The sequence below is a fragment of the Miniopterus natalensis genome, chromosome 2, assembly GCF_054644295.1.
Source record: "Miniopterus natalensis isolate mMinNat1 chromosome 2, mMinNat1.hap1, whole genome shotgun sequence".
Lineage (NCBI taxonomy): Eukaryota > Metazoa > Chordata > Mammalia > Chiroptera > Miniopteridae > Miniopterus > Miniopterus natalensis.
Genome location: NC_142082.1, coordinates 23,272,971 through 23,300,409, shown reverse-complemented (window position 1 = coordinate 23,300,409; position 27,439 = coordinate 23,272,971). Strand labels below are relative to the sequence as shown.

General features: G+C 36.6%; 1 protein-coding gene across 3 annotated transcripts in view; it reads left to right on the top strand.

Moving 5' to 3' along the window:
- The window catches only part of KAT6A (lysine acetyltransferase 6A), a 103,461-nt gene extending 76,372 nt beyond the window's left edge, over positions 1-27,089 (top strand). For all 3 annotated transcript variants that reach the window (XM_087814191.1, XM_087814190.1, XM_016195617.2), the window contains exons 9-17: positions 730-845; positions 8,459-8,600; positions 10,150-10,311; positions 11,409-11,502; positions 13,634-13,865; positions 14,450-14,657; positions 15,820-16,422; positions 18,991-19,309; positions 21,751-27,089. In XM_087814191.1, coding sequence (XP_087670317.1) covers positions 730-845; positions 8,459-8,600; positions 10,150-10,311; positions 11,409-11,502; positions 13,634-13,865; positions 14,450-14,657; positions 15,820-16,422; positions 18,991-19,309; positions 21,751-24,422 — 4,548 coding nt within the window. In that variant the 3' untranslated portion in view covers positions 24,423-27,089. The remainder of the gene's footprint in view (positions 1-729; positions 846-8,458; positions 8,601-10,149; positions 10,312-11,408; positions 11,503-13,633; positions 13,866-14,449; positions 14,658-15,819; positions 16,423-18,990; positions 19,310-21,750) is intronic.
- The last annotated feature ends 350 nt before the right edge of the window (positions 27,090-27,439 follow it).

The following is a 27,439-nucleotide window of genomic DNA, read 5'->3' as shown; positions in this document are numbered from 1 at the left end:
CAAGTTATTCTTTTTAGAAGGTATAGTTACTCAGATTATTGCAGGGATGAAAGCATAGAGATTGTTTTTATTATAAATACAAGGTAGATAAAAGGGATTACAGTATGTGTATAGCAGTGTTTTTTTCTTTGGTCAAGTCTGTGAAGAGCTACTAATGAAGGGAATTTTAGGGGCAGTGTAAAATGAATTGAAGACTCTCTTGATACTTGTTTTGCCATATTTTTTTCCTGCTGTTTCTAAATATCTACTTTCCCAAACCAGAAAGTTATTTTTTTCTGTATGTGCTCAGATGTTCAGTGGGGGGTTTCTGTTGTCAGTTGAGGCACTATATATATAACCTTGGCAAATGTGCAGCACTCCTCCCCCACTTCTTACAAATGATTATCTTCTATTCCCAAATGCCAGCAGTTTCTCTTTAATAACTAAGTGACTGAGGGCGTGAATTTAGTTGAGGAAAGTATTCACAGTATTATTAAACATGGAAATCCAGTCACACCAACCGTATTAGGCTCTAAGATTTATCAGCATTTTTGTTCTTGATTTGGGTCCTCTACTTAAGTAATAATACAGCTTACTTCAAAATTTAGCTTGTTCTTGGCTTTTTTGTTCTGTGGAATTCAGAGAAGACAACATTTAGATTCAGATTGTTTTTTTGTTTAGTTTGCTTTGTTATCTATATCAGTGTACTTGATTTAGCTAAATTTTGTAATGTATTTTTTGCCTGCACAGAAAGTTGGAGTGACTGGTCCCCCTGATCCACAAGTCCGCTGTCCCTCTGTCATTGAGTTTGGGAAGTATGAAATTCACACCTGGTACTCTTCCCCATATCCTCAAGAATACTCAAGGTATGTTTTGAGAGAACCTTTACCTTCTGTTTTTAAATTCATAGAACTTCAGCACCACTAGAAGAGATCCTGGTTACATTTCAGTCTATTTAATCTTTTTATATTTGAGGAAACTGGTGGCTTTTATTTATTTATTTACTTATTTATTATTTTAAAATGTGTTTTTAAAATTGATTTCAGAAGAGGGAGAGAGAGAAACATCAATGATGGGAGTCATTGATAGGCTGCCTCCTGCAGGCCCCCTACTGGGGATCGAGCCCGCAACCCAGGCATGTGCCCTCACTGGGAATTGAACTGTGATCTCCTGGTTCATGGGTCGATGCTCAACCACTGAGCCACTCCAGCTGGGCCAAACTAGTGGCTTTTAAATGTCCGTAATAGCAGCATACTTTGGCAGTCACTTAATCCCAGTTGGCTTTAGATTTGTTTTCCTGTAACTTGCCCAAAAGCTGATACTTAAAAATAGAAGGCCTGACACATGGTCAGAATGAAAGGGGAACATTTTTTTCTTTAAGACAATTTGCCTTCATATACCCCACACTAAGAATTAAAAGAGAGAGAGAGCCCAGCCAGCTTGGCTCAGTGGTTGAGCATCAACCTATGATCCAGGAGATCAAGGTTCGATTCCTAATCAGGGCACATGCCTGGGTTGCAGGCTCAATCCCCAGTACGGGGCATGCAGGAGGCAGCCGATCAATGACTCTCTCATCATTGATGTTTCTCTCTCTCCCTCTCCCTTCCTCTCTCTGAAGTCAATAAAAACACATATTTTTTTAAAAAAGATTCTTATACTTACCTATAAATTAAGTTTCACTGAGTAGCCTTTTATCTAAATTTTTATAATTTAACAAACTTGATGGTTTGTTTTCCCAGAAATAATTGGACAAGTGGTATTAAATTATATATAAATAGCTCAGGTTTCCAGATATAAAAATGGATCTGTCACCAGCTTTTTGGGATGAGGCATTGTGCTTATTTAGTAAAGCCAAATTATTTCATGACTCAACTCTGACATATATAAGCTGCCCTTAGAAGTTACCCAACAACTCTGCTCCTCAGTTCCCTCATCTTTAAAATGGGGATAATAATAGTACCAATCTCATAGGGTTTGTTGTGAACATTGCATGGGTTAAAACATGTAAATGACTTAGAAAATGGTAAGTGCTCAATAATGTCAGGGTTTTTTTTGTGTGTTTTTTTTTTTAATTTTATTTTTGTTTAAAATATTACAGATGTCCCTTTTTTTCCCCAGTGACCCCTTCCACCCCGTCCCATCCTCCTCCCAGTCCCTTTCCCCACCATTGTCCGTGTCCTTGTGTTGTGTGTATGTGCATATAAATTCTTTGGTTACTCTCTCCCCCTCCACCCACCTGCCCTCCTCCATCCCTCTGAATAATGTCAGTTATTATTATTTTTTTCCTTTATGGTTTAAATTAAAAGAGTTGAAAAATAAAATATTTGGTCAAAAAAATTAAACATGGTTGTCATTTGAAGTATAGCAGTCACATTAATGCTGTCTTTAATCTGTAAATTATTCCATAGTTTCCTATTTAGCAGGTTGTTGTAAGGAATAATAAGTTATGGTGCTCTGTGGGTTAAACACCTATTCAAAGTACTCATTGTATGACATTTTACCTGTCTAGTAACATTGCTTGTCCAAAATATTAGTAAAAATAATTATAACAACATTAATTCATTTAGTGATTTACACTCTGATTTACAGAGTGCTTTAACATGAGTTATTTCCAGGAAGCTGGGAATATTTGTTAAAAAACTTAGTAATTTTTTTTTACATTTTCTTTTCATATAAATTGCTATCTAGTTTCCAAGTCTAGCAGAAGTAGAAAAATATGAGTAAGAATGTTATTACAGACACAGACCTCCGTGACAAAAGGAAAAACAAACAGGCAACAACAGCAAAAAAAAACACCAGAAGAGAAAGCGAAACTCCAGGAAACTAACACACAAGCTCATGAAACAGCAATTGAGAACCATTTATTACAGGGTCTTTTAGCCCTAAACAGTGTGGTAGATCTTTAAAGCAGCATTCTGTTTATATCATGGAATAACAATAATCTGAGTTTCTTAAAAGATTACACACACACACACACACACACATATAACACATATATGTTCAAAGAGGGCATGTAATTTCTCAACTACCTACAGAACTTAGGTATTCAAGACAAGTTACTCCTTAGTAGTTCTGAGTAGCCAGAATGATGTATACAAGAAGAAATATGCTGAGGAATTAATTTCTTCATCAGGTTTAAAATATTACCATTTATTAGTGAGCTCTTTTCTCTGCAAGCTATGCACATTACAGGAGTGCTCAGCTTGGAAAAGAAATCTTGTTCAATGTGTGTATCAACTGTTTCAGGATTGTGGTATAGATAGATACCATAGGTACCTTGTCTCTTCTACTCTAGGGGAAGAGAGGAAATCAGTTGAGTCAGCCTCAGCACTTGCTTATCAAGAGAACTGATAAGAATTGAACATGAGGCTGTTGTCTTTTAGGATGTTAAAAGGCTTCATTAAGAATGTTGCTTTTTGTTTTGATGAAATTATCGCTAAACCTGATTTCTTATCAGGTTTTAGGGCATTGGTTGTCAGTGAAGGAATAAACATTGCTACAGAAAAATAAGTAACAAAAACATATACTAGGAATCATAATAGAAAGTGGCAATAGGACAGGAATTGTAAAAATTCATCAACTTGAAATAGAATTTTAGACATTTTTCTTATTCGTTGTGGAGGTTTCTCCAAATTTTTCATCAGAAAATATTCTGTAATTTAATAGGTTCTTAAATAATCATGACTTTTTTCTATGTATTCATAATTATCTTGGTTGCATTTTTAAAAAACTAATATCTATTTAAATAAATTTTGTCTTGTTTTACTTCTGAGTTCTTTTCAACTTAGATGACTAAAATGTTTAGAGATTTAAGTTTTCATAATAATAATCCTGTATCCTTACTTCATTAATGACTTCATTATTCTTTGCTAAATTACTCCTAAATTATTTTTTATTAAAGGTTTTAAACACTTTTTTTAAAAAAAATTGCAAATCCCAAAGCAGGTAAAAAGATGACAGTTGGAGCAAACAAAAAGATCACAAGAGGGAAAATCTCTTGGGAAGTGGGATTATGCATTATCTCTCATAATATCAAACATTTGTGTGTGCATTGTATATTAAGTAATCTTACATCCCTGACTTTAAGAAAAAACAAAGTAAAACAACAACAATGAAGCGATAGTAGTACTTCATTTGGAGCAGTAGATTAAGTCTCAAACATTGAAGAGTATAAATTAGAGTTTTAACTCTGAATTTCTCCAACAGGGCCATGTGATGGTCACACATGATAGACAGGTTCATAGAGAGCCCCACTCTCCCATTAAAAACAGGACGGAGATAGGCTGAAAGCAAGAGTTATTGTAATCATGGCATATCCTCTACTCCAGAGCTGTTTAGTGCTTAGCTTCATAATAACCTCTTTGCTGCAAGATCATATTGAGATCCTAAGTAGGCAGATTCCCACATAATTGAGTATTTTAGGAAGTTTTCTTCAACCTTTTGATCCTGTTCCTAACTTGATTCATTGCCTAAGCTATGGATAGCCCCAGTTACTGAAGAACACATTCTTAAAGTCTTTGGATGACCATTAAATGATGGAGTAAAGTGGATGAAAGAATAAAAATAATCATAGTACTAATTAGAAATAATAGCAGCTCTAGTTACCGTCGTTGAGCTTGGTACTGGACTAAGCATCACTGGAGTAATTCTTTGAGGTGGATGTTACTGTCTTTGTTTTATGGACCAGGGACCAGCAAATTTACTCAAGACCATACAGATTAAAGTGGCAAAACCAGGATTTAATCCCATTTTTCTCTTCCACAACCATAGCCATAACCTTTAACCACTGTGCTTGTACTACTTTATATTGTATCTCTATTTAGATTGATCTTAGATGGCTTGTACCATTACCTTTTATTTAAGTGGTATTTTGTTATAATTTTTATTACGGTATTAAAATTGTACTACAAATTGACCTATTATGAAGGCTATATAAACTCCTACTGTCTTGGACAATGTTCAAAAGCCAAGAAAGAATTCCTGGGAAGAATATTTGTGTCATTGTAGAAGTAAGGGAAACAGTGCTTCCAAAGCACACAGCTGTAGCTCAGTCCTAACTTCATAGGCTGGGCTGTCAACATAGTGACTGACTTTAGAATAAATTTCAAGTGTGGAGGCTACACCCCATGATGAAGTTGTTCAGAGCAACCATACCCCTATTTGATAGTCAAGTTCTAGGTGCTTTCAGGAAGAAGATGACAAAAAGCAGCACCTAGCAGTATTCTCTAGGGCTAGGAGTATTCATAATCGCCATAACGACAATTTATTTCATGTGATCTAATGTTCTAGATGATGTATTTTTTCAGTGAGAAAACTGCAGCGATTGGTACTATTACTAGAAAAACACTTTGTTTTTTCAGGAGTTTTATCAGATGATTCCCTATAGACTAGCAATGTCATCCCAGTGGGCCTGATTATAATAAAGAGGCTTTTAGAATGTTTCCAGCAAGAATGAATTGGAATGAAATAGATCATGATTCTGCTTCCTTTTACTTATTTTTCATGTAATAAGGTTTGCTAAAGTTTTTTTTTACTCATCAATAAAATGCTTTACATCTTATTATTCCAAAGAAATAGCATGAACTCAGTTTACCTGAGAAGACTTGTTAGTAATTTTGTCAGAGATTTCATTTCTTCTGATGTTGTCTTGAACAACTTACTTAATAGAGCTTAAAAAAAATTAGGCCTTCTCTAATAGACCTTAGGAAGTAAATTGTATTTTACTTTCATGTACTGAGACCTAGAGTTGGCATTAGTTTACCAAAATCTGGAGAAAGTTTAGTGACCTGTCACTGGCTCTTTTTCTTCTTTCTTCCCTTCATCGTTTCCTTCTTTTCCTTCTCTTTCATTTCTTCCCTTCCCTTCCTTTCTCTCCTTTCCTCTCTGTATCCCCTACCCCCATATTTCAAAAAGCACAGAATTTTGTTTAGGTTTCCCAGATTCACATTGTGGGGAATATTTAGTTGTAATGTTTAGCTCTCAAAGTAAAACTGTGCTCAAGGATTCTTCTTTATCTTCATGTTGCAACAAGTTGAAATAATTGCTCATTGAGATTTTAGCACAGGTAAATAAAGGTAAGTGGTAGAATAGTGGGGGGGGGGGGCATGACTTACATTTGCATAGGAAGAACTTCATTTTTCTAACTGCCTTTTAAGAAGAAATTATTCAAAATCCAGGTATCCAGGATACAGTCTGGTTGTTGTGGGCCACCGTTGAAACTCAGTTAATACATCTAGTGCCCACATTAGATGATGTCATTTACAGTTGGGGCCATTTCATTTTGAGATTTTTTAGTTCTGATGGCAAAGAAGGAAAAAGCTGTTTATCCTGCTGCCTTTTCTTTTTCACCCAAGGATATTTTTTCCATTGCTTTTCAGAGAGAGTGGACGGGAGAGAGAAACATGGATGTGAGAGAGACACATCGATTGGTTGCTTCCTGCAGGTGCCCCAGCAGGGCAGGGATTGAACCTGCAGCGGAGGTACTGGCCAAGGGCCAATGCTCTAACCACTGAGCCAAACTGGCTAGGGCTGCTGCCATTCCTTTTTGAGTATGGGGTTTGAGACAGCCTGCAAAGGAAATAAAGTAGCTTAGGGAACCTTTCTTTTCCATGTTCTTGGCTCTTACTTCTTGACTTAAATTTTTAATGTCAGTCATTTGTTTTACTCAGTACTTTATTTTGGAGTAAGTTTTGTACTAATGTATAATTTTATGTTGTTTTGGTTTGGCTAATATTAGAGATTTTAGAAAACAGTATTACATATTGTAGACATTTAGAAATATATTTCAGCAGTTCCTTGGAAGCTTTTATTGTGCTGAATGGAAGTTTAAAAATAAAATGTGAGATTGTATAGGAAGAATTAATGTGAATCCCCAAGAGAGAAGGAAAAAAATCACATGCCCTTTCCCACCCTTATTTTAGCATGAAGCACTTAGTGCAGACAGGACTAGTGTTCCATAAATACACATTTAGAGAGGGTTTAGTTAAATGTTTTCAGAAAAATAATCATGCTTCAAAAGCTGCTTCTAGAGTAGAACTTGAAAAAATAGTTATGGTCTTCACACTTTAACAAATCAAACATTCGTGTGTGCTAATCTACTTTTTCTTTAATTCCAGGGTAATCTTTTTAAAGCATAGATATCCAAACTGATAGCAACTAAATTAATGAGTTTTTAAAATTTCCTCCAGCCTCACTACTTATTTATATGAGAGAAGATATTGTAATTTATTTGGATTATATTTTTTGTCATCATATCATTTAGTATTTTGCATATGCAATTTTAATGATAATATCAGATCTCAGATTACCAGGGCATGGCCAGTTCTGGACACAGTTCAGGATACAGGGGTTAAAAAAGGTGTGTATTTTTATAATAGAAGAGCCATGTGGTCTTCTGGATTCAGACTAAAATAGGTATAAAAGCTGCTGGTTTTTAATTTAGGTCATGTTGCTTCCATTACTGTATGAACTGATCTGATCACTTTATTGCCTAGCTCCTCATTAAAGGGACATTATAAGAAGTCCTGTTATACTACTGCTAAAATAGCAAGACTGTTGAATAAATATGAAGTAATAATATCTGGAAGAATAATTTGAACTTTTATTTCACTTGTTGAGTAATAGACTTTTTTTTTTTTTAATATGTGTTTATTGATTTCAGGGAGAGAGAGAAACATCAATGATGAGAAAGTCATTGATTGACTGCCTCCTACACGCCCCTTATTAGGGAGCAAGCCAGCAACCCGGGGATGTGCTCCGACCAGGCATAGAACCGAGATCTCCTGGATCATAGGTCGATGCTTAACCACTGAGCCACACCGGCCGGGAGAGTAATAGACTTTTAAGTTGCAGAATTGAATGTAATATTTAACCAGAGGGAAAGGCAGAATTTCAGAGGTGGGAGAAGGAGGTACTGTAACATGTCCTAACTTGAAAAAACATTCAATATTATAATTTTATACTTAAAAAGAAATACAAAATCTGCTTTTATAATATCCACTATATGTCCATTTCAGCACTGTAAACGTAGTGTACCTAGTGCAGGGCCTGACAAATGTTTATTTTCTGATATTAATAAATGAAGAAAGAATATACAGCTTGACACAGTCTTCTTTACTTATTGGTGTGCTCTGAAGGTGGACTTTATTTTCTACTTACTAGAGAGAATGTGAGATTTTTTTTTGGTACCTGTCAAAGGGGTAACTTAAAAAGACTGCAGAATATTAGTCTAATAAGAAGAACATGAATTTGGTGTCTTGATTTCTCATTCTTGCTTTCCTGCTATTAATTAGATGGATACTGTTACCCAAATTAGTTTTATCTTTTTTTCCCTTTCTTTTCATTTGATTAATGGGGTTAATGATACATTCTCTACCTTTTTACCTGTGGAGTAATGAGAGTTAAAAAAGAATTGTTGTGGAAGTTTAAAGTCTTATAAAATATGAAACCCTGTCTTTTTTTTTTTAATTATTGTTTATAGGTTACCTAAATTGTATCTTTGTGAATTCTGTCTAAAATATATGAAAAGTAGAACTATTCTACAGCAGCACATGAAGAAATGTGGTTGGTTCCATCCTCCTGCCAATGAGATTTACAGAAAGAATAACATATCTGTCTTTGAGGTAAAGTAGATGTTTAGTAGTTGTCCTATCCATTTCAAATATAATGTCACCTGTACTGTATCTAATTGTGCAACTCGGTTTGGTGGTTTTTTTTGGAAATGTTATTTTACTATTGTTCACTCACCATTCAGATAATTCTGCTATATGAAAAGCGGAATTAGGCCAATACAAATGGTACCAAGTTTACAAGCTTGATCTCAGAATAAATTATTCTGTATTTAATTATCAATTATATATCTTATTATTTTATGTACCATTAAGAAGGAAAAAGAGTACTGTTAATGTTTTTTAAGACTCCATTTGATTATAAAAGGCCAACTGGTTTTACGTATGTTTAGAGGTGATTAAATTTTGTCTTAGAGTCTATGAACAATGGTGTTTAAATGAAAAGATTTCTGTTGCTCTATTTAAAGGAATATTTTGTAGAGATATATTTAAATAGCAGTAGTAAATCTTAACATATTTTCCTAACTTCATCATGATGATATGACTTATGCTATGTTTGTGATTATTCTGTGTTGTTAGTGGTATTTAATTTCTTGATCCTCAGTTCTGTGGTTTAATTGGCAAGTACTGAGTACTTGTCATGTGTTTAGTTCTGTTAATCACTAGAATTTACATTAGTAGAGTTCTTGATGATAAAATTTCAAATTTTCAGAATCTACTCAGTCTCTCACTTTCTTGATCTTCCCTAAGCATTTATTTCAGTTGAGGAATAGAGAAGCGCTTCACCTTGGGGGAAGGGGAAAAGTTGTGGTATACATGTTTCAGAGCAAATTGTTTCACAACTTAAGCATATACTGGTGTGTATTTTTAAAGAAGTAATATTAAATTACTAAAATTGTTGAAGAGGTTTCAGTCTTAAAATGCCAATGTCTTAGGGGTCTAATGTGGACATCAATTGGCATTTTGATAAAAGAGCTAGCTCCAGCAACTCCAAGAGCACAGGGTATCAGGAGCAACATAGTCTAGTCCTCCTGATCTTGGCCAGCCTGGGCCCAAGAAATACCTCATTGGCCAGGTTGCCAGGGAACGTGCTTAGTTAAATCTCCCTCAGTAGCTTTATTTGGGCATAAATCTGATCATGGCAGTCAGACTACATTGTTTCTGGCTGCTGGCACAGATTATAGTTATACTTTGTTTTATTTACATATGTATTTTAGAAGCAGTTGCATTTAGATCTTCTGTTATATTAAATACTTTTTAAAAAGGAAATAGTTCAGCTTGCCATCGGAAGGATTCCTGCAGTCAATCTGCTATGAAAGCAAAAAGTGCTATTTTAAAAATGGTCATTACCTCCTTATCTAGCTGTTCATGCTTTGTTAAATACAGTATTTTATATACATATTTATTTAGTTGTCTTAAAACAGCAGGTACTGTAATCCTGACGCTTCAAGAGATAGCTTCCAGGTTTCAGTGTGTTCTGATCACTGACAACTTCTCTTAGGCTGGACTATGGATACTCATTTGTGCTTGTAACTGACCTGTATTATTCTGGAACTAAAGAGACACTCTCCTGACCATTTTGTTCCATTTTTTTCCCCTCTAGGTTGATGGGAATGTGAGTACCATTTATTGTCAGAACCTGTGTCTCTTGGCAAAATTGTTTCTTGACCACAAAACACTCTATTATGATGTGGAGCCATTTCTTTTTTATGTACTAACACAGAATGATGTCAAGGGCTGCCACCTTGTTGGCTACTTTTCTAAAGTAAGTGTATCAGCTTAAATTTTGTATGAATTCATATGTAAATCTGAAATAATCTTTACTGGTTCTCACTAGGAGACACTGCAGGGTACAGGACCTTCTGGGAGCCATCTAGCTTTTTAGAAAGGAAATTAGAAGGAACGCTCAGAAACCAAATGCTAGAAGGTGCCTACTAACATTCAATAGACTGTATATACTCTCCTAGGAACATGAACTGCTGGTTATACTCAAGAGGAAAAGTTTTTAAATAACTTCCATTCCCATGGTGATAATAGATAGAACTTGTGAAATAAACAGAGTCATTATCTGTTTAAGTTCTTTCTCAGTTTAAATCCTCTCTTCCTAATTTGAATTTTAGGTGTAGAAATAAGAGTAAGAAGCAGTTTTTATTACAGGATATTTTTCTCCTTTAATCTTTCATTCTGTTGGGAGAAAAAAGTTTTCTTTTGTAGTCAAGCAACATGAAAGATGTCCTTTTATTTGAGCAAGCCCAAGGTAAAATCTAGGTGAGTAAGGTAAGTGAAAGGACAGCTAGCTTTATAAGCATTTTGTTAGTAGGCTATTTCAGTAGTTAAATATAATTCAAGCTATATTGCCTGGTTTGTAAAAATTTATTTGTACCCAACACTTTGGGACTATATTTTGTAAAGTTAGGTACAGCTTATGGGGAGGTGGGACTGCACTATGTAGCATCAGAGGAGGAAATAAAAGAAACTTTGAAATAGTTGATGGTGAATCTTTCCACTTCTAGAGTGCCACATTGATTCATAATTTGTAGCTTTGCAAAGTGATTGGGACTCAGATTCCTCTGCTCATCTTAGGCATTGACATACTTGTTTTTGAGTTGCAGATGGTGTTGGATGGCATCAGTTTATTTTATAATTTTATTCTCCTGGGATAGTTGCTTTGTGGGTAATGGCAATGACTTAATATTGTCCTATCTCCTCCCAGTGGGGTATTTTTTTCTTGATGTGCATTGTTATTCCCAAAGGACCAGGGCTGTGGTTTTGACTGTTAGTGTTTGTTTCTTAATAATTAGCATTACTGTTCAGTCCTATCAGCTTGTTGTTTTAAAACTTGGCTTCTATTTTCTCCACCAGGAAAAGCACTGCCAACAGAAATACAACGTTTCCTGTATAATGATTCTTCCCCAATACCAGCGTAAGGGCTACGGCAGGTTTCTCATCGATTTTAGTAAGTATTATAACATAATTTCTTGTTATCTCTTCCTATGGACCATGTCTGTGTTTGTGTGTGTATGTGTGCACATACATGTGTATTTTATTTTATTTTTAAAATATATTTTTATTGATTTCAGAGAGAGGAAGGGGGAGGGAGAGAGAGAGAAACATCAGTGATGACAGAGTCATTGATTGGCTGCCTCTCGCATGCCCCCCCGCTGGGGGTTGAGCCCACAACCAGGGCATATGCCCTGACCGAGAATCAAACCTCGATTTCCTGGACCATAGGTTGATGCTCAGCTGCTGAGCCTCACCAGCCATGCTGTGTATAATATTTTAAAGATTTGCAGATAAAAGATTTATTGGTTGTCATATTGCTGTATGGAACTTTAAAACTTAAAGTTGGGGGGTGGGATGGGGTGGAATTGGTCATTGGGGAGAAAAAGGGACATCTGTAATATTTTAAACAAAAACAAACCAAAAAAATGAGGAAACTGAGGAAAAAACAACTTAGTCATGAATTTTTTTTCTGTTGGTTGTACATTAAATATTTTTAAATAGCTAATATTAAGCACCAACTCCTATGTGATAGCAAATACCTTAATTTGCAACTGTTAAGTTACAGTGGAACTTAGTTTTATTTAGTAACTCTAACTCACAACAATATTAGGACATTGTATAACTACTTAAATTAGTATTAATAAATACTAATAGGACAGCACCTGTCCTATTTTTGTTACCCAAAATATGTGCATCATTTTTTAGTTATAGGCTCTCTACCTAGTGGTTAAAATTATGGGATGCACCTTTAAAAATCTTAAAATTAAATGATACAGTAAATAATTTAATCTGAATTAAGTATTGAAAGCTAATGGTTCTAAAAAGGTCATTGTAGAACTTGAATTTCATTTTACACATTGATAATCTTGCTTAGAAAGTAAATACATGTTTGCAGTAAATTTTATATTAATTATAAAATAGTGATATTTGAGGGAATAGTTTCTCAGGTACTACTAAAAATAATATTTTAATCAGAAACAGTGGTTTAAACTAAGGATTTTGATAACAGACAATCCTTCTAAATATCAGATGATTATATCACCAGTGTTAAGAAGTTAATTCTTATATAGACCAGTGAAGCTTATTCTCGTTGGCCTTAGACTATACACCTAACCATATTTTACTGGAAATAAAATTGGTTATTTTGGATTAGTAGTAGAGGGTAGAATTCAGATTATCCCTTTAATATTGATATATTGCTTTGAAATAGAAACTCATAACTGAACACGTTATGCTATTAAGTGACACAGTTAGGGGGAAATAATTTATTATGCTGGTTAGTCTTTTTTTTTTTTTTTTAGATGTACAAATAATCTGTATCTGTATAGTATTTGTCTTTATTTTTTTGTAATGTATATTCCCATATTACCATTCTTAGGCTGATTTTTTCTTTAATGACCAAAAAAATCTATTTCTTCTGTCATCTCCATTTTTTATGCTTTCCTTTAGAATTTATGCCTTTTTTCCCCCTGTTCTTGAAAGCCACACACTAGGCAAGAGGACGAAGTAATACCATGATATACTCACAGTGACACCCTCATGTTGACATTCTTGCTTATCAAGAATTAGAGTGATAGGTCATTGTGAGGAGAGCTTTGGTTGAAGTGAAAAATTATCATCTAATTCTCTCCGAGAACACAATCTTAAATGGGATTACCTACATACTGTGGTAATTCTTCTGTGTTGTTCAGTTTACATATAGCTGTTGCCATCTAGTGGTCCAAATAAAATATGCAAGGGTGGTTTTCTACTACAGTAATTAAATAAAAAACATTATTGCCTTAAACTTGCTAATGTAGCCCATCAATATGAAGTCCTGATTTTTAAGTTTGAATATTTTAACAGTAGTTACGTTAAGTATAGACCAAGTGATACTAATGTAATTTTCATTGTAGACAAATTATGTAGTCTTCCTGCAGTTTTCAAGTAATTTTGCAATTTTATGTTTTTCCTTGAAGGAATTTACTTTTGTAATTATTATTGCCTACAAAAGTTAGATTGGTTGTGGAAGAGGGGATTGTTATTTTGGGGCATTGGCCTATTTTAGGCTCTCTGACATATTCATGATTTGGGGGTTTCTTTAGGTTATTTGTTATCAAAGCGTGAAGGCCAAGCAGGATCTCCAGAGAAACCATTATCCGACCTAGGTCGTCTTTCCTACATGGCTTACTGGAAAAGTGTAATATTGGAGTGCCTTTATCACCAAAATGACAAGCAAATCAGCATTAAGAAGTTAAGTAAGTTGACTGGAATCTGTCCTCAAGACATTACTTCCACACTCCACCACCTAAGAATGCTGGACTTCCGTAGTGACCAGTGAGTATTACATCCCTTTGTATACCTTTGGAGGATAATTAGGTGGAAGCTTTTGGATCAGGCAGCCAAATTATTGCTAGAAGAACATAAACTAATATAAATGATACACTTTGTGATTCTCAGACATCATTTTTCTTTCTAGTATTGGTAACTTCTTCAACCCTAGAAACAGTGTCACATAAATTATACTCATGATTTATTTCCACATAACGTGTCACAAAATGAAATATGTCAAAAGAAGGAGCTCATGTTTCTCCTGAAAGGAGGCATTTGAGCTAGAAATGTGGAGAATAGGAGATTAGAGTTCAGGAAAGTATCAGAAATTCCAGAGGTAGGAAGTATGAGAAAACAAAAGGTTAAAACAACTTCGTCCATTGCTGTAGCTGAGTGTGAAGTATTTATATAGCTTCATATTTCTTAGCTCTCTTCTATGATGGTATATTTCTGTGTTTCAGCTTCCCAGGCTTGCTATTTTTGAAGCATTTATCATCATCTCCAGGGGTTTCTGGGCATTATAGTTCTATATTCATTGTTAGGTACTCCTTGTACATTGTTGATTGCTATAAACTTTTCTTTGGTTCCAGATTTGTGATTATCCGCCGGGAAAAACTTATTCAGGATCACATGACAAAGCTTCAGCTGAATTTGCGACCTGTAGATGTAGATCCAGAATGTTTGCGCTGGACTCCTGTCATAGTCTCCAATTCTGTTGTCTCAGAGGAAGAAGAAGAGGAGGCTGAGGAAGGAGAAAATGAAGAGCCACAGTGCCAAGAAAGAGAATTAGAGACAAATGTAAGGACATGGGTAGTCTCTATTTTTGATGACAGAAGGATATATTTTGAGTTTTCATGAGTATCTGTGATAGGTGAATAAAATAAACCAATACAGTAAATTCACATTGGAATTTCAGAGTTTATTTTAAGGATAGAAATTTCAGGAAAACTGGGTTTTATTTATTTGTATATTTTTAAGCTTGGTTCATTGGGAGACCTTCAAATTTGTTAGGTGTTACTTCTGACTAAATATTTCTTATCAGAGTACCAGTAAGCAGCTAAATTTTAAGCTATATAGTAGTTGAGGAATCTGAATTGAATCTAAATTTGTCTTGTTAAAAATGAAATGAAGATACATTTTCCTTAAAATAAAACATTATGGAATAATGTAAACGTGTATGTTTTCTAAGAGAGCACTAAATAGTTCAGTAGGTACACAGACGTATTTAGCCATTAAAGGGTTAAAGCCATTAAAGGGAGAGACTAGTTTTTCAATATTTTTCTTCATGTGATGCATATCTTTTTTTTTAAAAGCAGTTCTTTCATCTTTTAAAAACCTATGTTCTTCTTTGATAAATGTAAACAAATTCCTGCCCCTGTTTAATGTAATTTAATTTTAAAAATGAAATTAAATATTCAGACTAGAAAGAAATCAAAATAATTACAGAAATTTTCTTTCATTTTTTTTCAAACACTCCCTTTTCTTGCTCATACTCCAGAGCCCATCTCCTCTCTTTATAAATTTTTATTTCTGAGAAGTTTCATAAACTCTCTCATTTAAAATTTATAAGAATAATAATATTCACTTTGTTTATTGAAGATAGTATTGCATAGGGCCTAAGAGCGCTAGCTCTTGGGTCAGATTGCCTGGTTTTATATCCCAACTTCTTCATTTGCTGTTGTATGACCTGGTGCAACTTACTTAAACTTTTTGTGCCTCAGTTACCTAATCTGTAAAATGGGCATATAATTACACTTTATACAATTATTGTGAAGATTAAATACCTTTAATGCATTAAAACAGTGTCTGACACATAAGAAATATTCATGTTAGCTATTAAATAATCATTTTCTTTTTTAAAGCTCTGTTTTCTTATCTTTGTATTTAAAAGATCAGAATAGGAGATATAACCAGGTAAGACTGAAAAATTAACCATAATGGTTTTGTTTTCTAAAATCAGGTGGGAAAGTCTGCATCTCGGGAGAACAAAGAACAAGATTCTTATTCTTCAATAGAAAGTGAAAAGAAACCAGAAGTTACAGCACCAGCCAATTCTACACGTTTGAATAAACAGGTCCTTTCCCGTGAAAGTCTTCCTGCAAATAATCAGCCATCTCGGAGAGGCCGCTGTGGGAGGAAGAACAAAAAAACCCAGGAACGTTTTGGTGATAAAGATTCTAAACTGCTCCTTGAAGAGACATCAACTCCTCAGGAACAGTATGGAGAATGTGAAGAAAAATCAGAAACCTCCCAAGAACAGTACACTGAAAGTGAGGAACAGTTGGCAGCCTCTAAGGAGCAGCCAAGCCAGGATGGGAAGCCAAACATTCCCAAAAGAAGACTAAGTGAAGGAATTGAGCTGTGGCGAGGACAGCTAAAGAAAAACCCTGAGGCTCTGAAGTGCAGGCTATCGGAAGGCAATGATAGACTGTCCCGTCGCTATAGTGATGGTGATAGGGCTCTCCTCAGGGGCTTCAGTGAGAGTAGTGAGGAGGAAGAGGAGCCAGAAAGTCCTCGGTCCAACTCGCCACCAATTCTTACAAAGCCCACATTGAAGCGAAAGGTGAAGAATTTCTTTGATGTCCTTTCTTCCTCCAGTTGTAGCTTATTGGATATAGTTGTTCTGTCCTAGAGTTCTGAAAGAGTAAATATAGAAGTTTCTTAGTGTGTTATTTTTTAAAAATATGTCTTTGATTTCAGAGAGAGGAAGGGAGAGGGTGAGAGAGAGAGATAGAAACATCAGTGATGAGAGAGTCATTGATTGGCTGCTTCCTGCACGTCCCCTACTGGGGGTTGAACCTTTGACCTTGGCATGTGCCCTCACTGGGAATCAAACCGCAATCTCTGTGATCATAGGTCGATGCTCAACCGCTGAACCACACTAGCCGGGCCTAGTGTGTTTATTTTTTAAACTTTAAACCTCAGTATATTGTTCCCAGTGACTATTTGAAATGTATATATGAGTTCTGTGGTTCATGGTAATTAGCTTAGAAGTCATAACCGTATTTAAGGGCTGACAGACTGTTTTTCAGCTTGCTGTTTGATGTTTAAATCATGACTTAGAGGTTTTTAAGATATTTTAAAAATATGTATAAATTAGGAATGATTATATTAGAAAAGAAGAGGAAACTTTACATAGTTCCATGGAAAGTGGATGTATATTGAGGTGCTCAGAGCAAAGCCATTCATCTTACCTTGAGTGGTACTATTTTCCCTGTACTCGCACCTCCCTTCTCTCTCTCCCCTTCACTCCTCCAGTAGTTTGTCTTAACCTTGTTTTAAAAATATTTTTTCGCCCTTGTTGGTTTGGCTGCAAGGTTAGAGCATTGGCCTGTGGACTGAAGGGTCCCAGGTTCGATTCCAGCCAAGTACCTCAGTTATAGTTTGGGGCGCGTGTGGGAGGCAACCAATCAATGTGTCTCTCTCACATCCATGTTTTTCTCTCTCTCTCTTCACCCCTCCTCTACTGTAAAGGTACTCCTTTTTTCCCTTTTCTGCCCTGTATTCTTTGGAAGGAAGTCTCTGTCCACAGCCCACACACTTAAGTTATGGGGAGTAATACTCCTTAAGAGCAGAATACCTGTGTTTATTTAGAATTCTGCTTGGAATATTTATCTCTTCTCCATCTATTTATTTAAGCATTTATTTATATTGCTGTGGACTCACAGATACTTACTTTATACTTTGGGTTATAATCCAGTACTATTACTTTATTTGTCACTCAAATTCTTCTATCTTTGGACATTAGGAGCTCTTTCAGTTTTATTCCTGTATCCCTTTAACATTCATGCCCTCATCATTGCAAAGTTTTTTATTTGTTTTGTTTTTAGTACTTCCTTACTTTTTGGTACTAAAAGATGTTCCAACTTGTATATTTCATGCCCCAATCGATTATTTCTCCAAAGAGCAAAGCATGTTAAATCTAATTTGAAAATTGTATTCTTAACTAGGATTAGTAAATTTGAAGTGGATAAAAAGTGAACTTGACTAACTATACTATTTGTTATGTGACCATGAAGAATATATCTTTGCCATCCTAGGCTTGTATTGCCTATTCATAAAATAAAATTATGCTATTTGTGTAAAAAAGGAATATTATAATAGGCAGTGAGATCATGTTACAAAGTACTTTTGAAGTTCTTGAAGAAATGCAGTTGACTGGGAGTCAGAGACTGTATTTTACAACCATTTCTACACTGACTGCATGTGTGACCTTAAGTCCTGTAACCTTTCTGACCTCTGTAGGTGCGGGAATTGGCTTAGGCCGTTTCCTGGTGCCTCATCTTTGTTTTGTGCTGTTGTGTGATTTAAGGTATTAGATCAACTCTAGTACAAAATTGTGCATAATGTGCCAAATTCCAATAACAGGTCTATTTTATTACTTTTGAAATGCTTTACTAACATCAAGTAAATTCCTATCAGCTCCATATTTCTGTATTCCAATATAAGTCTATGGATAGCTCATGAAGATGGCATACAGCTTCACTGATAGTTCTGCTGACCTTCATGGTAGAGCTATGAGACAAACAGAAAGTACTTATTCCTTTTTTCTCTTGAGGAAAAGAGAAGTTAAAGGACTAGCCTATGTGTCATTTTAGTATTGAAATAGACAACTCCCTAGGTTGCTTAGTTTAACTGAACTATTAATAAGGGAATTATAATATCTGTTCTTGGACATGCCTGCCTGTTGTTTTACAAAGTTGTATTCAGTTATCTAACATCTGTGTACCTCTGATACATTATGTATAGTAAGATACTGTATGTATCTTAGTATTTTGAAATATTTAAAATGTATTTTGAGCCCTGCCCTTGCACCAAAAGGTTGCCGGTTCAATTTCTAGTCAGGGTACATGCCCAGGTTGTGGGCTCAATCCCTGCCCAATAGGGGGCATGCAGGAGGCAGCTAATCAATGTTTCCCTCTCACAACAATGTTTCTTTCTCTCTTTCCCTCTCCCTTCCCCTCTCTCTAAAATCAATAAAATATTTAAAAAAATTTTTAAATATATTTTGGTAAACAGCATCCTCATTTTATATGTGCTAATTCTATTAGGTTTAAAAACTATTAATCATATTATTAGTAGAAATGATAGTGTTCATTACTGTTAATAAAATTCTTTCTCTTTTAAATAGAAAACGATTCTTCACCGAAGAAGGAGAGTTCGAAAGCGCAAACACCACAATAGCAGTGTAGTCACAGAAACTATTTCTGAGACGACAGAAGTCTTAGATGAACCTTTTGAAGACTCTGACTCCGAGAGGCCGATGCCAAGATTGGAACCCACGTTTGAGATTGATGAAGAGGAGGAGGAAGAGGACGAAAATGAGCTCTTCCCCAGAGGGTACTTCCGTCGGCTGTCCTCACAGGACGTTCTCAGGTGTCGATCCTCTTCTAAGAGGAAGTCTAAAGATGAAGATGACGATGATGACGAAGAGTCAGATGATGCTGATGGTATGTTTTGCAGGACTTTCACTTCTTGTAGTTTTATTGTCTTTAGAGATACAGCAGTGAAAGCTATAAACCCTTCAATTAAAAGGCTGAGAAAATGAACACAGCCTACTAAGCCACTGAAGGATGACTTGGTAATCTCTAAAAGGTTGTATCAAGTGTACTCACCCTTATTTAGTCCTCTGTCCTTTTAAAGTGCTCTTTTCTAGTTTCCCCTTCAATCTGAGACCTGTTTTTGTTTTTGCAGAAAATTCTTTTTCTGCTTAATCCTTTTTTGTCCATTATCTGAAGCTTAAGATCCGGGTGGGGAACTTTTGTTCTAACAAGGGCCATTTGGGTATTTATAACATCATTTGCAGGCAATGCAAAATTATTAAGTTAAAAATTAGCTATGAACAAAGCTCCTAGATTTATCTAATTTCGAGTCCTTCCTGTGGTTGCCTTGGCAGGGCCAGACCAAACGATTCCTCGAGTCATATATGCCCGTGGGCCGGGATGTTCCCCACCCCTGCTTTAGTTAACAGGCGGACTAGACAGCATCAGAAAGATATTTAAGTAATAATGCTTTACTAGAATGTGTGCTCTATAGATTTAGTCTGTGTTGCTTATTGTAGTATACTGAGTGCTTAATATAGGTACTCAATAAATAGTTAATAAATGCTAAGAAGATGTTTCTTAAAAAAGATCAGATTCACATAAATTGGACTTGCTTCCTGTCTGTTCAGGAATCCTTCCTGAATCATCTCCCTAAGTGTCTTACTCAATTAGTAGTAAATTTTGAATAAAACTGGTACAGTACTTCAAAATAGGTTAAATTTTATGGCATAGCTAAACATCAGAGATTTACTTTTAAAATACCCTTGTCATTTTCTCTTTAGAAATGAAGAAACGGGGGCCCATATATGAGCTGGGTCACACACTAGTCATTTGCATCCTTGCCTCAGTTTTTGCCAGGGTATCATGCTGCATACCTCTGTAGTGTTTACCTTGTGTGGGGTCAAACTGAAGGAATCTAATTGTACATATGTATAAACATACAGCTTTTATGTATTAACTAGTTGAGCTTTTTATTCTTTTAAAAATAAATTCACTCAGTTTCAAATCTAGTGGATAACTTTCATGATTTCCATTCTCATATGTTTATACAATAAATACTTTTAATAAAGTGATACGATGACTGAATTCTTTGCTTTACTGGAAATGATTTTCCAGAGTTTTATTATATTTTGAGATACATAATAAGTAGGAAACTAAAAATTTATTTCTAAAATTTGGCACGTTAGTAAAATTCTAACTTGTATCATTATAAACTGAAATAGTATCTTCTAAGTTTCCGTTGCATTGGACAAATTTTCTCTGTTTATTTTCAAGTTATTACTAACTATACCCTTTTAGTGCCCCCCAATCCTGTTCTTACCTTGGTTTTCTTCCCTTTAAAAATTAATTGAAAATGTGAATGTATTTAATGCCACACCAAAAGTGTTAAGATGATGACTTTAATGCTATGCATATTTCACTATAATTTTTAAAAAGAAAAAAAATTAGTTGGGGAGAAAATAATGCTAAAATAAAATTTATTTTTAATAAACCATTGTCATTGGTGCTTCAGCTTTTTCTTGAGGTCAGTATTTGTCTAGGACTAAATGTCTTGCAGCTGTTCCCATACAAACACAACATTGATTGACATTTATTTTGTGGGATTGCTCAGTCATGACCTGGAGTAATTGGTTCATGAAATTACCTGAAGTAATGATTTTGTGGAAAATAATACCACCAGAGAATATAAATTGCAATCAGAAAAAAAGCCCCGACTGGGTGGCTCAGTTGGTTGGAGCATTGTCCTGTACACCAAAGTGTTGCGGCGGGTTCAGTCTCCGGTTGGGGCACTTAACCTAGGTTGCTGGTCAGGGCCCTTGCAGAAGGCAACCCATTGATCTCCCTCCCTCCCCCCCTCCCCCCTTTGCTTCTCTCTCTCTAAAATCAATGAAAACATGTCCTCAGGTGAGGATTAAAAAAAAAGATGTCAGCTCATTTATAACTTATGCAATGAAGACAACTTGTCTAAAGTAGTTGTAATAACTACTTAGTATTTGCATCTTTATAAAGCTAATCTTCATTTTATAGGTGATAAAACTGAATATTAGAGGAACTTTCCCAAGATATACAGTTGGCAATGATAAACTTGAGCTGGTTTTAATTAGTGGATGGTAATAGAATGTTGACCAGCATTCTTTTACTGTTCTGCCAGTTTTCCTTGTGACTTTAGAAGATGTCACTAATTAGGTTTCTTCTTTAGATTCTTAACTTGAAAATGAAGATAATCAAGAGTTTGTGTTGATTAATGAAATTATTTCTGTTGTACATGCTGGTCTCAGAAAAGGGCATTGGAAAATATAAGATCTTATAACCTATTTGTATTTGTATTTTTTATTCCTCCTGTACAGACACTCCTATCCTAAAGCCAGTACCTGTCTTGAGAAAATGTGATGTGAAGGATTCTCCACATGAGCCAGATACATCCACACCTATGAAAAAGAAAAAGGGATGGCCCAAAGGGAAGAGTCGCAAACCAATCCACTGGAAGAAAAGACCTGGTCGCAAACCAGGATTTAAGTTGAATCGGGAAATCATACCCATTTCTACTCAAGAACGCATTATTGAGCCCATTGTACCCATTCCTAAACCTGGACGTAAACTCAAAATTCAAGAGAATGAAGAAACTGTTGAATCAAAGGAAGACTTGCCTTTGACTGAAGAAAGGAAGGAGGAAGAGGAGATGCACGTGGAAGCAGAAGAGCTTGAAGAGGGAGATGAAGGAGATACCACTGGCAGTGAGGTTAGAGCAGCTTCTCCAGGGGATAGCAGCAACAGCCCTGAGATGGACATGAAAGAACCCGAGGTAGAGGAGGAAGAGGAGAAACCCCGTGTCTCAGAAGAACAGAGGCAGTCCGAGGAAGAGCAACAAGAACTGGAAGAACAGGAGCAAGAGGAAGAGGAGGAAGTGGCTGCAGAGACAAACCAGAATGAAGACCACGATGCAGATGATGAAGATGACGGTCATCTAGAATCTACAAAGAAAAAAGAACTAGAGGAGCAGCCCATTAGAGACGACGTAAAGGAGGATCCTGGTGGTCAGGAGTCTTTTTTAGATACGAGTATGCAGAGCAGTAGGGAGAATATAAAGAATAAAGATGAAACAGAACCAGATTCCGAAGAGGAACAGACTTCCCATGAAACATCTGTGGTATCAGAGCATATGCCAGGGTCTGAGGATGATCATGAAGAAGATTCAAACTCTAAAGAAGAATTAATTGAGTTAAAAGAGGAAGATGAGATTCCCCATAGTGAACTGGATCTGGAAACTGTGCAAGCAGTGCAGTCTTTGACTCAAGAAGAAAGCAATGAACATGAGGGCGCCTACCAGGACTGTGAAGAGACGCTTGCAGCTTGTCAGACACTGCAGAGTTACACCCAGGCTGATGAAGACCCTCAGATGTCAATGGTTGAAGACTGTCATACTTCAGAACATAATAGTCCAATATCTTCTGTTCAGTCTCATCCCAGCCAGTCAGTGCGTTCAGTCAGCAGTCCCAATGTGCCTGCCCTTGAAAGTGGTTACACCCAGATCAGCCCAGAACAAGGATCCCTGTCCGCACCCTCTATGCAGAACATGGAGACCAGCCCCATGATGGATGTGCCTTCTGTATCAGACCATTCTCAGCAGGTGGTGGACAGTGGCTTCAGTGATCTGGGCAGCATTGAGAGCACCACAGAAAACTATGAGAACCCTAGCAGTTATGATTCCACAATGGGTGGCAGCATTTGTGGGAATAACTCTTCCCAGAGCAGCTGCTCCTATGGTGGGTTATCATCCTCCAGCAGCCTCACTCAGAACAGTTGTGTTGTCACTCAGCAAATGGCAAACATGGGCAACAGCTGCAGCATGATGCAGCAGAACAATGTCCAGCCTGCTGCCAACTGCAACATCAAGTCACCTCAGAGTTGTGTGGTGGAGCGGCCTCCCAGTAACCAGCAGCAGCCACCACCACCGCAGCAGCAGCAGCAGCAACAGCAGCAGCAGCAACCAGCACCTCAACCTCCACCACCCCAGCAGCAGCAGCAGCAGCAGCCACAGCAGCAGCCACCACCACCACCTCAGCCCCAGCAGCCTCAACCCCCACCCCCACCTCAACAGCAGCCACCCCTGTCACAGTGTAGTATGAATAACAGTTTCACTCCAGCACCTATGATCATGGAGATACCAGAATCTGGAAGCACTGGGAACATCAGTATCTATGAGAGGATTCCAGGGGATTTTGGTGCCGGCAGCTACTCTCAACCGTCAGCCACCTTCAGTTTAGCCAAGTTGCAGCAGCTGACTAACACCATTATGGACCCTCATGCCATGCCTTATAGCCATTCTCCTGCTGTGACTTCCTATGCAACCAGTGTTTCTTTGTCTAATACAGGACTGGCCCAGCTAGCTCCATCTCATCCATTAGCTGGGACCCCTCAAGCACAAGCCACCATGACGCCACCCCCAAACTTGGCGTCTACCACCATGAACCTCACGTCACCTCTGCTACAGTGCAACATGTCTGCTACCAACATTGGCATTCCTCATACTCAGAGGTTGCAAGGGCAAATGCCAGTCAAGGGACACATTTCCATCCGCTCCAAATCTGCACCACTGCCCTCTGCAGCTGCTCACCAGCAGCAGCTGTATGGCCGCAGCCCACCAGCGGTTGCCATGCAGGCTGGCCCGCGTGCATTGGCTGTTCAGCGTGGCATGAACATGGGGGTTAATTTAATGCCAACCCCTACCTATAATGTCAATTCCATGAATATGAACACCTTGAATGCCATGAACAGCTATCGAATGACACAGCCCATGATGAACAGCAGTTACCATAGTAACCCTGCCTACATGAACCAGACAGCACAGTATCCTATGCAGATGCAGATGGGGATGATGGGGAGCCAGGCCTATACCCAGCAGCCTATGCAGCCAAACCCTCATGGAAACATGATGTACACTGGCCCCTCCCATCACAGCTACATGAATGCTGCTGGTGTGCCCAAGCAGTCACTCAATGGACCTTACATGAGAAGATGAGCAAGATAAACTTGCAATTAAAAACTTAAATATATATAAATAAAGGAACCTTTTATACTGACAAACCAGAGAAAAATGGACCTTTTTTCCAGTTAAAATATTGCTGTAGATTTAGAGGAATTTTTCTTTGGTTTATTTTATTTTTTAGAAAACCTGGTCTTCTTTTTGGGGGGTTCATTTTGTTCTGGGGTTTGGTTTTCTTCATAATCTTGAACATTTTACAATAGAACTCATCTACAAATGGATTTGGGGATAGGGGAAACATGCACAAAAATCTTTTCATAATTAAAAAGAGCCTTACTTTCTTTATACACCACATGGACAGAATTTGTGTAAAAGTGAAATATCTTTATTTTATTTGAAGATGTATGTTTCCCCTCACTGTTTGCAGCTCCCAGTGTTGTCATTTTTAAATGTTATATATACATCTCGAGGGTTAACCAGACCCTCTCCTCCGAACCCAACCTTTCATTTCCTACTTCATTCCAGGAGGAGGCACTTATGGGAGACTCGGATGGGGACATGGAGAACAACCCAAGCTCCTTAAACTTATTATTATTGTTAATATTATTATTATTATTAATAAAGCGAGGCAGGAAAATGCTTCTCCTTTTAAAATCCCCTCCACTCCCTACACACACACACACACACACACACACACACCCCTCTTGAAACCTTTCCCCCGAAATGTTTCTTTTTTGATGGACTTCATTGAAATGTTTGTCTTTCTTAAATCAAGTGTAATATAATTTTTTTTACTATTCCCACTCAGCACTCAGAGACACTCAAATACTGTAAGTCTCAATTAACAGCAGAATCTCAGAGGAAAGCTGTTTGCAACCCTAATTTAGCCTTGGAGGAATAGAGATGGTCAATTAACAATCAAAAAGAGGAAATTAACCTCTTGTTTTTTACCACCTGGTGAGTCAGCCATACTGCCCTATTCCAAGCAGCCTCTTGTTTTTAGTATGTACTTTGAGATGCTAAGGGTCTTGATTCCTGAGCCTTTGACTCTGATTCAACTCAAACAACAGTCCCCAGTGGTTAGCCTCTTACATTCTTACAGTGTTGGTGGATGACTGTTTCAGTGATTTGAAAATACCTGACAAACCTTTGACACTGTTTATGTTGGAAGAGATGACACAGAATTTGTGTCGTAAGGGAAATCATGGTGTGAGTTTTATAGCTACTTAAATGATACATACCTCTAGTCTTCATTTGTCTTTTGAGACCCTGAGTTCATCCCCTGTGAATCAGTGCACTAGCCGCTCACCTGTGAGTGGCTAAACAGAAGAGGGATAAACCAACCACCAGCATAGTAGGGCAAATCTGGACAGCAGGGTTTTAGCAGGCTCCTATGTTGTTCCCAGTTCCATTCTCTTTTCTCTTGTGCAGCCAGTTTGCCCATTCTCTTCCTGTTACTTGCTCCAGGGATAGGTAAAAATATATATATATATATTCCATCATTAGAAGATGGAAACTATTATACCACTTGGTATGTGCAGTCAAATATCCAAAAGGGGGAAGTACTGCTTAAAGGAATACCTGTAAGCATTAAATTCTCTCCTTTATTTGTACATTTTATATAGGTAAATTTTTGAAGTACTAATTAGGCATTAAATTTTTCAAATGCACAGGTTTGTTGGTTTTTTTAATACACTTTAATTGACTTTCTCAATTAATGTGTTAGGTAGAAAAAGGCAGAATTCCACATCTTACCGCTATCAATTCTGAGCATGTGCAAGGCTGTGTAGGACCCAGTTTCTCTGTATATACTATTCCAGTTTTCAATCATCTATGTAGAAAGTGCACTGTTCTGCCCTCTCCCTACATCTTCAGCTATGTCATTGCTTCCTGGTTGGGGTGGGGGTGGGGCGGGTAGGGAGGGAAGTATATTGGGAGGAGGGTGGGTCAAGGCAGAAGGAGAAGCTTTTGAAACGAGGGCCGTGAATTCAGTTTCTGTTGGTTTGCGATTGTGTTTGGTTTTGTTTGTTTCTTTAAAAAAAAAAAAACATTCAATCGGGCAGCTCCCTTTTTCCACAAGCCTTTTTGTGACTAGAACTATTGTAGAGAAAATGTTCTTTTCTATATTATAAAAGAAATTATCCAACACAGTAATATTGGTACCTGTCATTTTTTCACTTCTGTTTTAAAAAAATGTATTTTTAGCAAAATAACTTGGGTAATCTTCTAAAAAAGAAATTTAAAAACTCACTGTTAGTGACTTTGATGCCTTTTAAAATAAGAGCTTTTTCATTTCATTCCATCTTTAAAATTTTTTATCTTTGTTGTAGAATATTAAAAACTATTTTAAGAAAGATAAAAATTCTCTTTAAAGAGATCTCTAGAGTGTGTGAATAGAGCTCCAGATGCCTCTAAAAGCCGCATGTACAAATGAAGCTAACTAAGTCTATTCCTGTCTGTTTATATTTGCTTTTCCTGTTTTGTAACCTCTTTGTACTTTGTTCATGGTGACTTGTAAGCTAAGGGGAAGGGGTGCCTAGATGCCTTTGTATTTCTCCATGTCATGCGCTCCTGGGCCAGTTGGTCTCCCTTCCTCTCCTTGTATGTAATATCACTTTTTCCCCCCTTTCTAGCAAGTACTTTCAAAAGAACTCTGTACATTTTAACATAAAAAAAAAATAAATTATGTTGAGCCATTTTGGATGTCTGTCTTGCATGTGGAATTTTTCTCCCTCCCAAATATTCAAGCTCCAATTCTTTTTCTACACAGCCTTTTCATGCTCCTCTTTATATAGCAAGTATAAGTTCAGGACCTTTGCTTTGAAATCCAGTTTTCAAATATATATGTGTTTAAATGTGAACAATGTAAATATTTTTTCTTTTCCAAAGAAAATGGTATTAAAACCTCATTTTGGATTTTTTAGGGAAATCCATTTGGAAACCTTGTGATTCACCCAACCATGGAAAAGAAATGACAAGTACCTCTTAGACTTAAAACTGTTTTTTCTCTCATTTCAGTTTACCTGATTATGTAATCTAGGAATATTTACCAC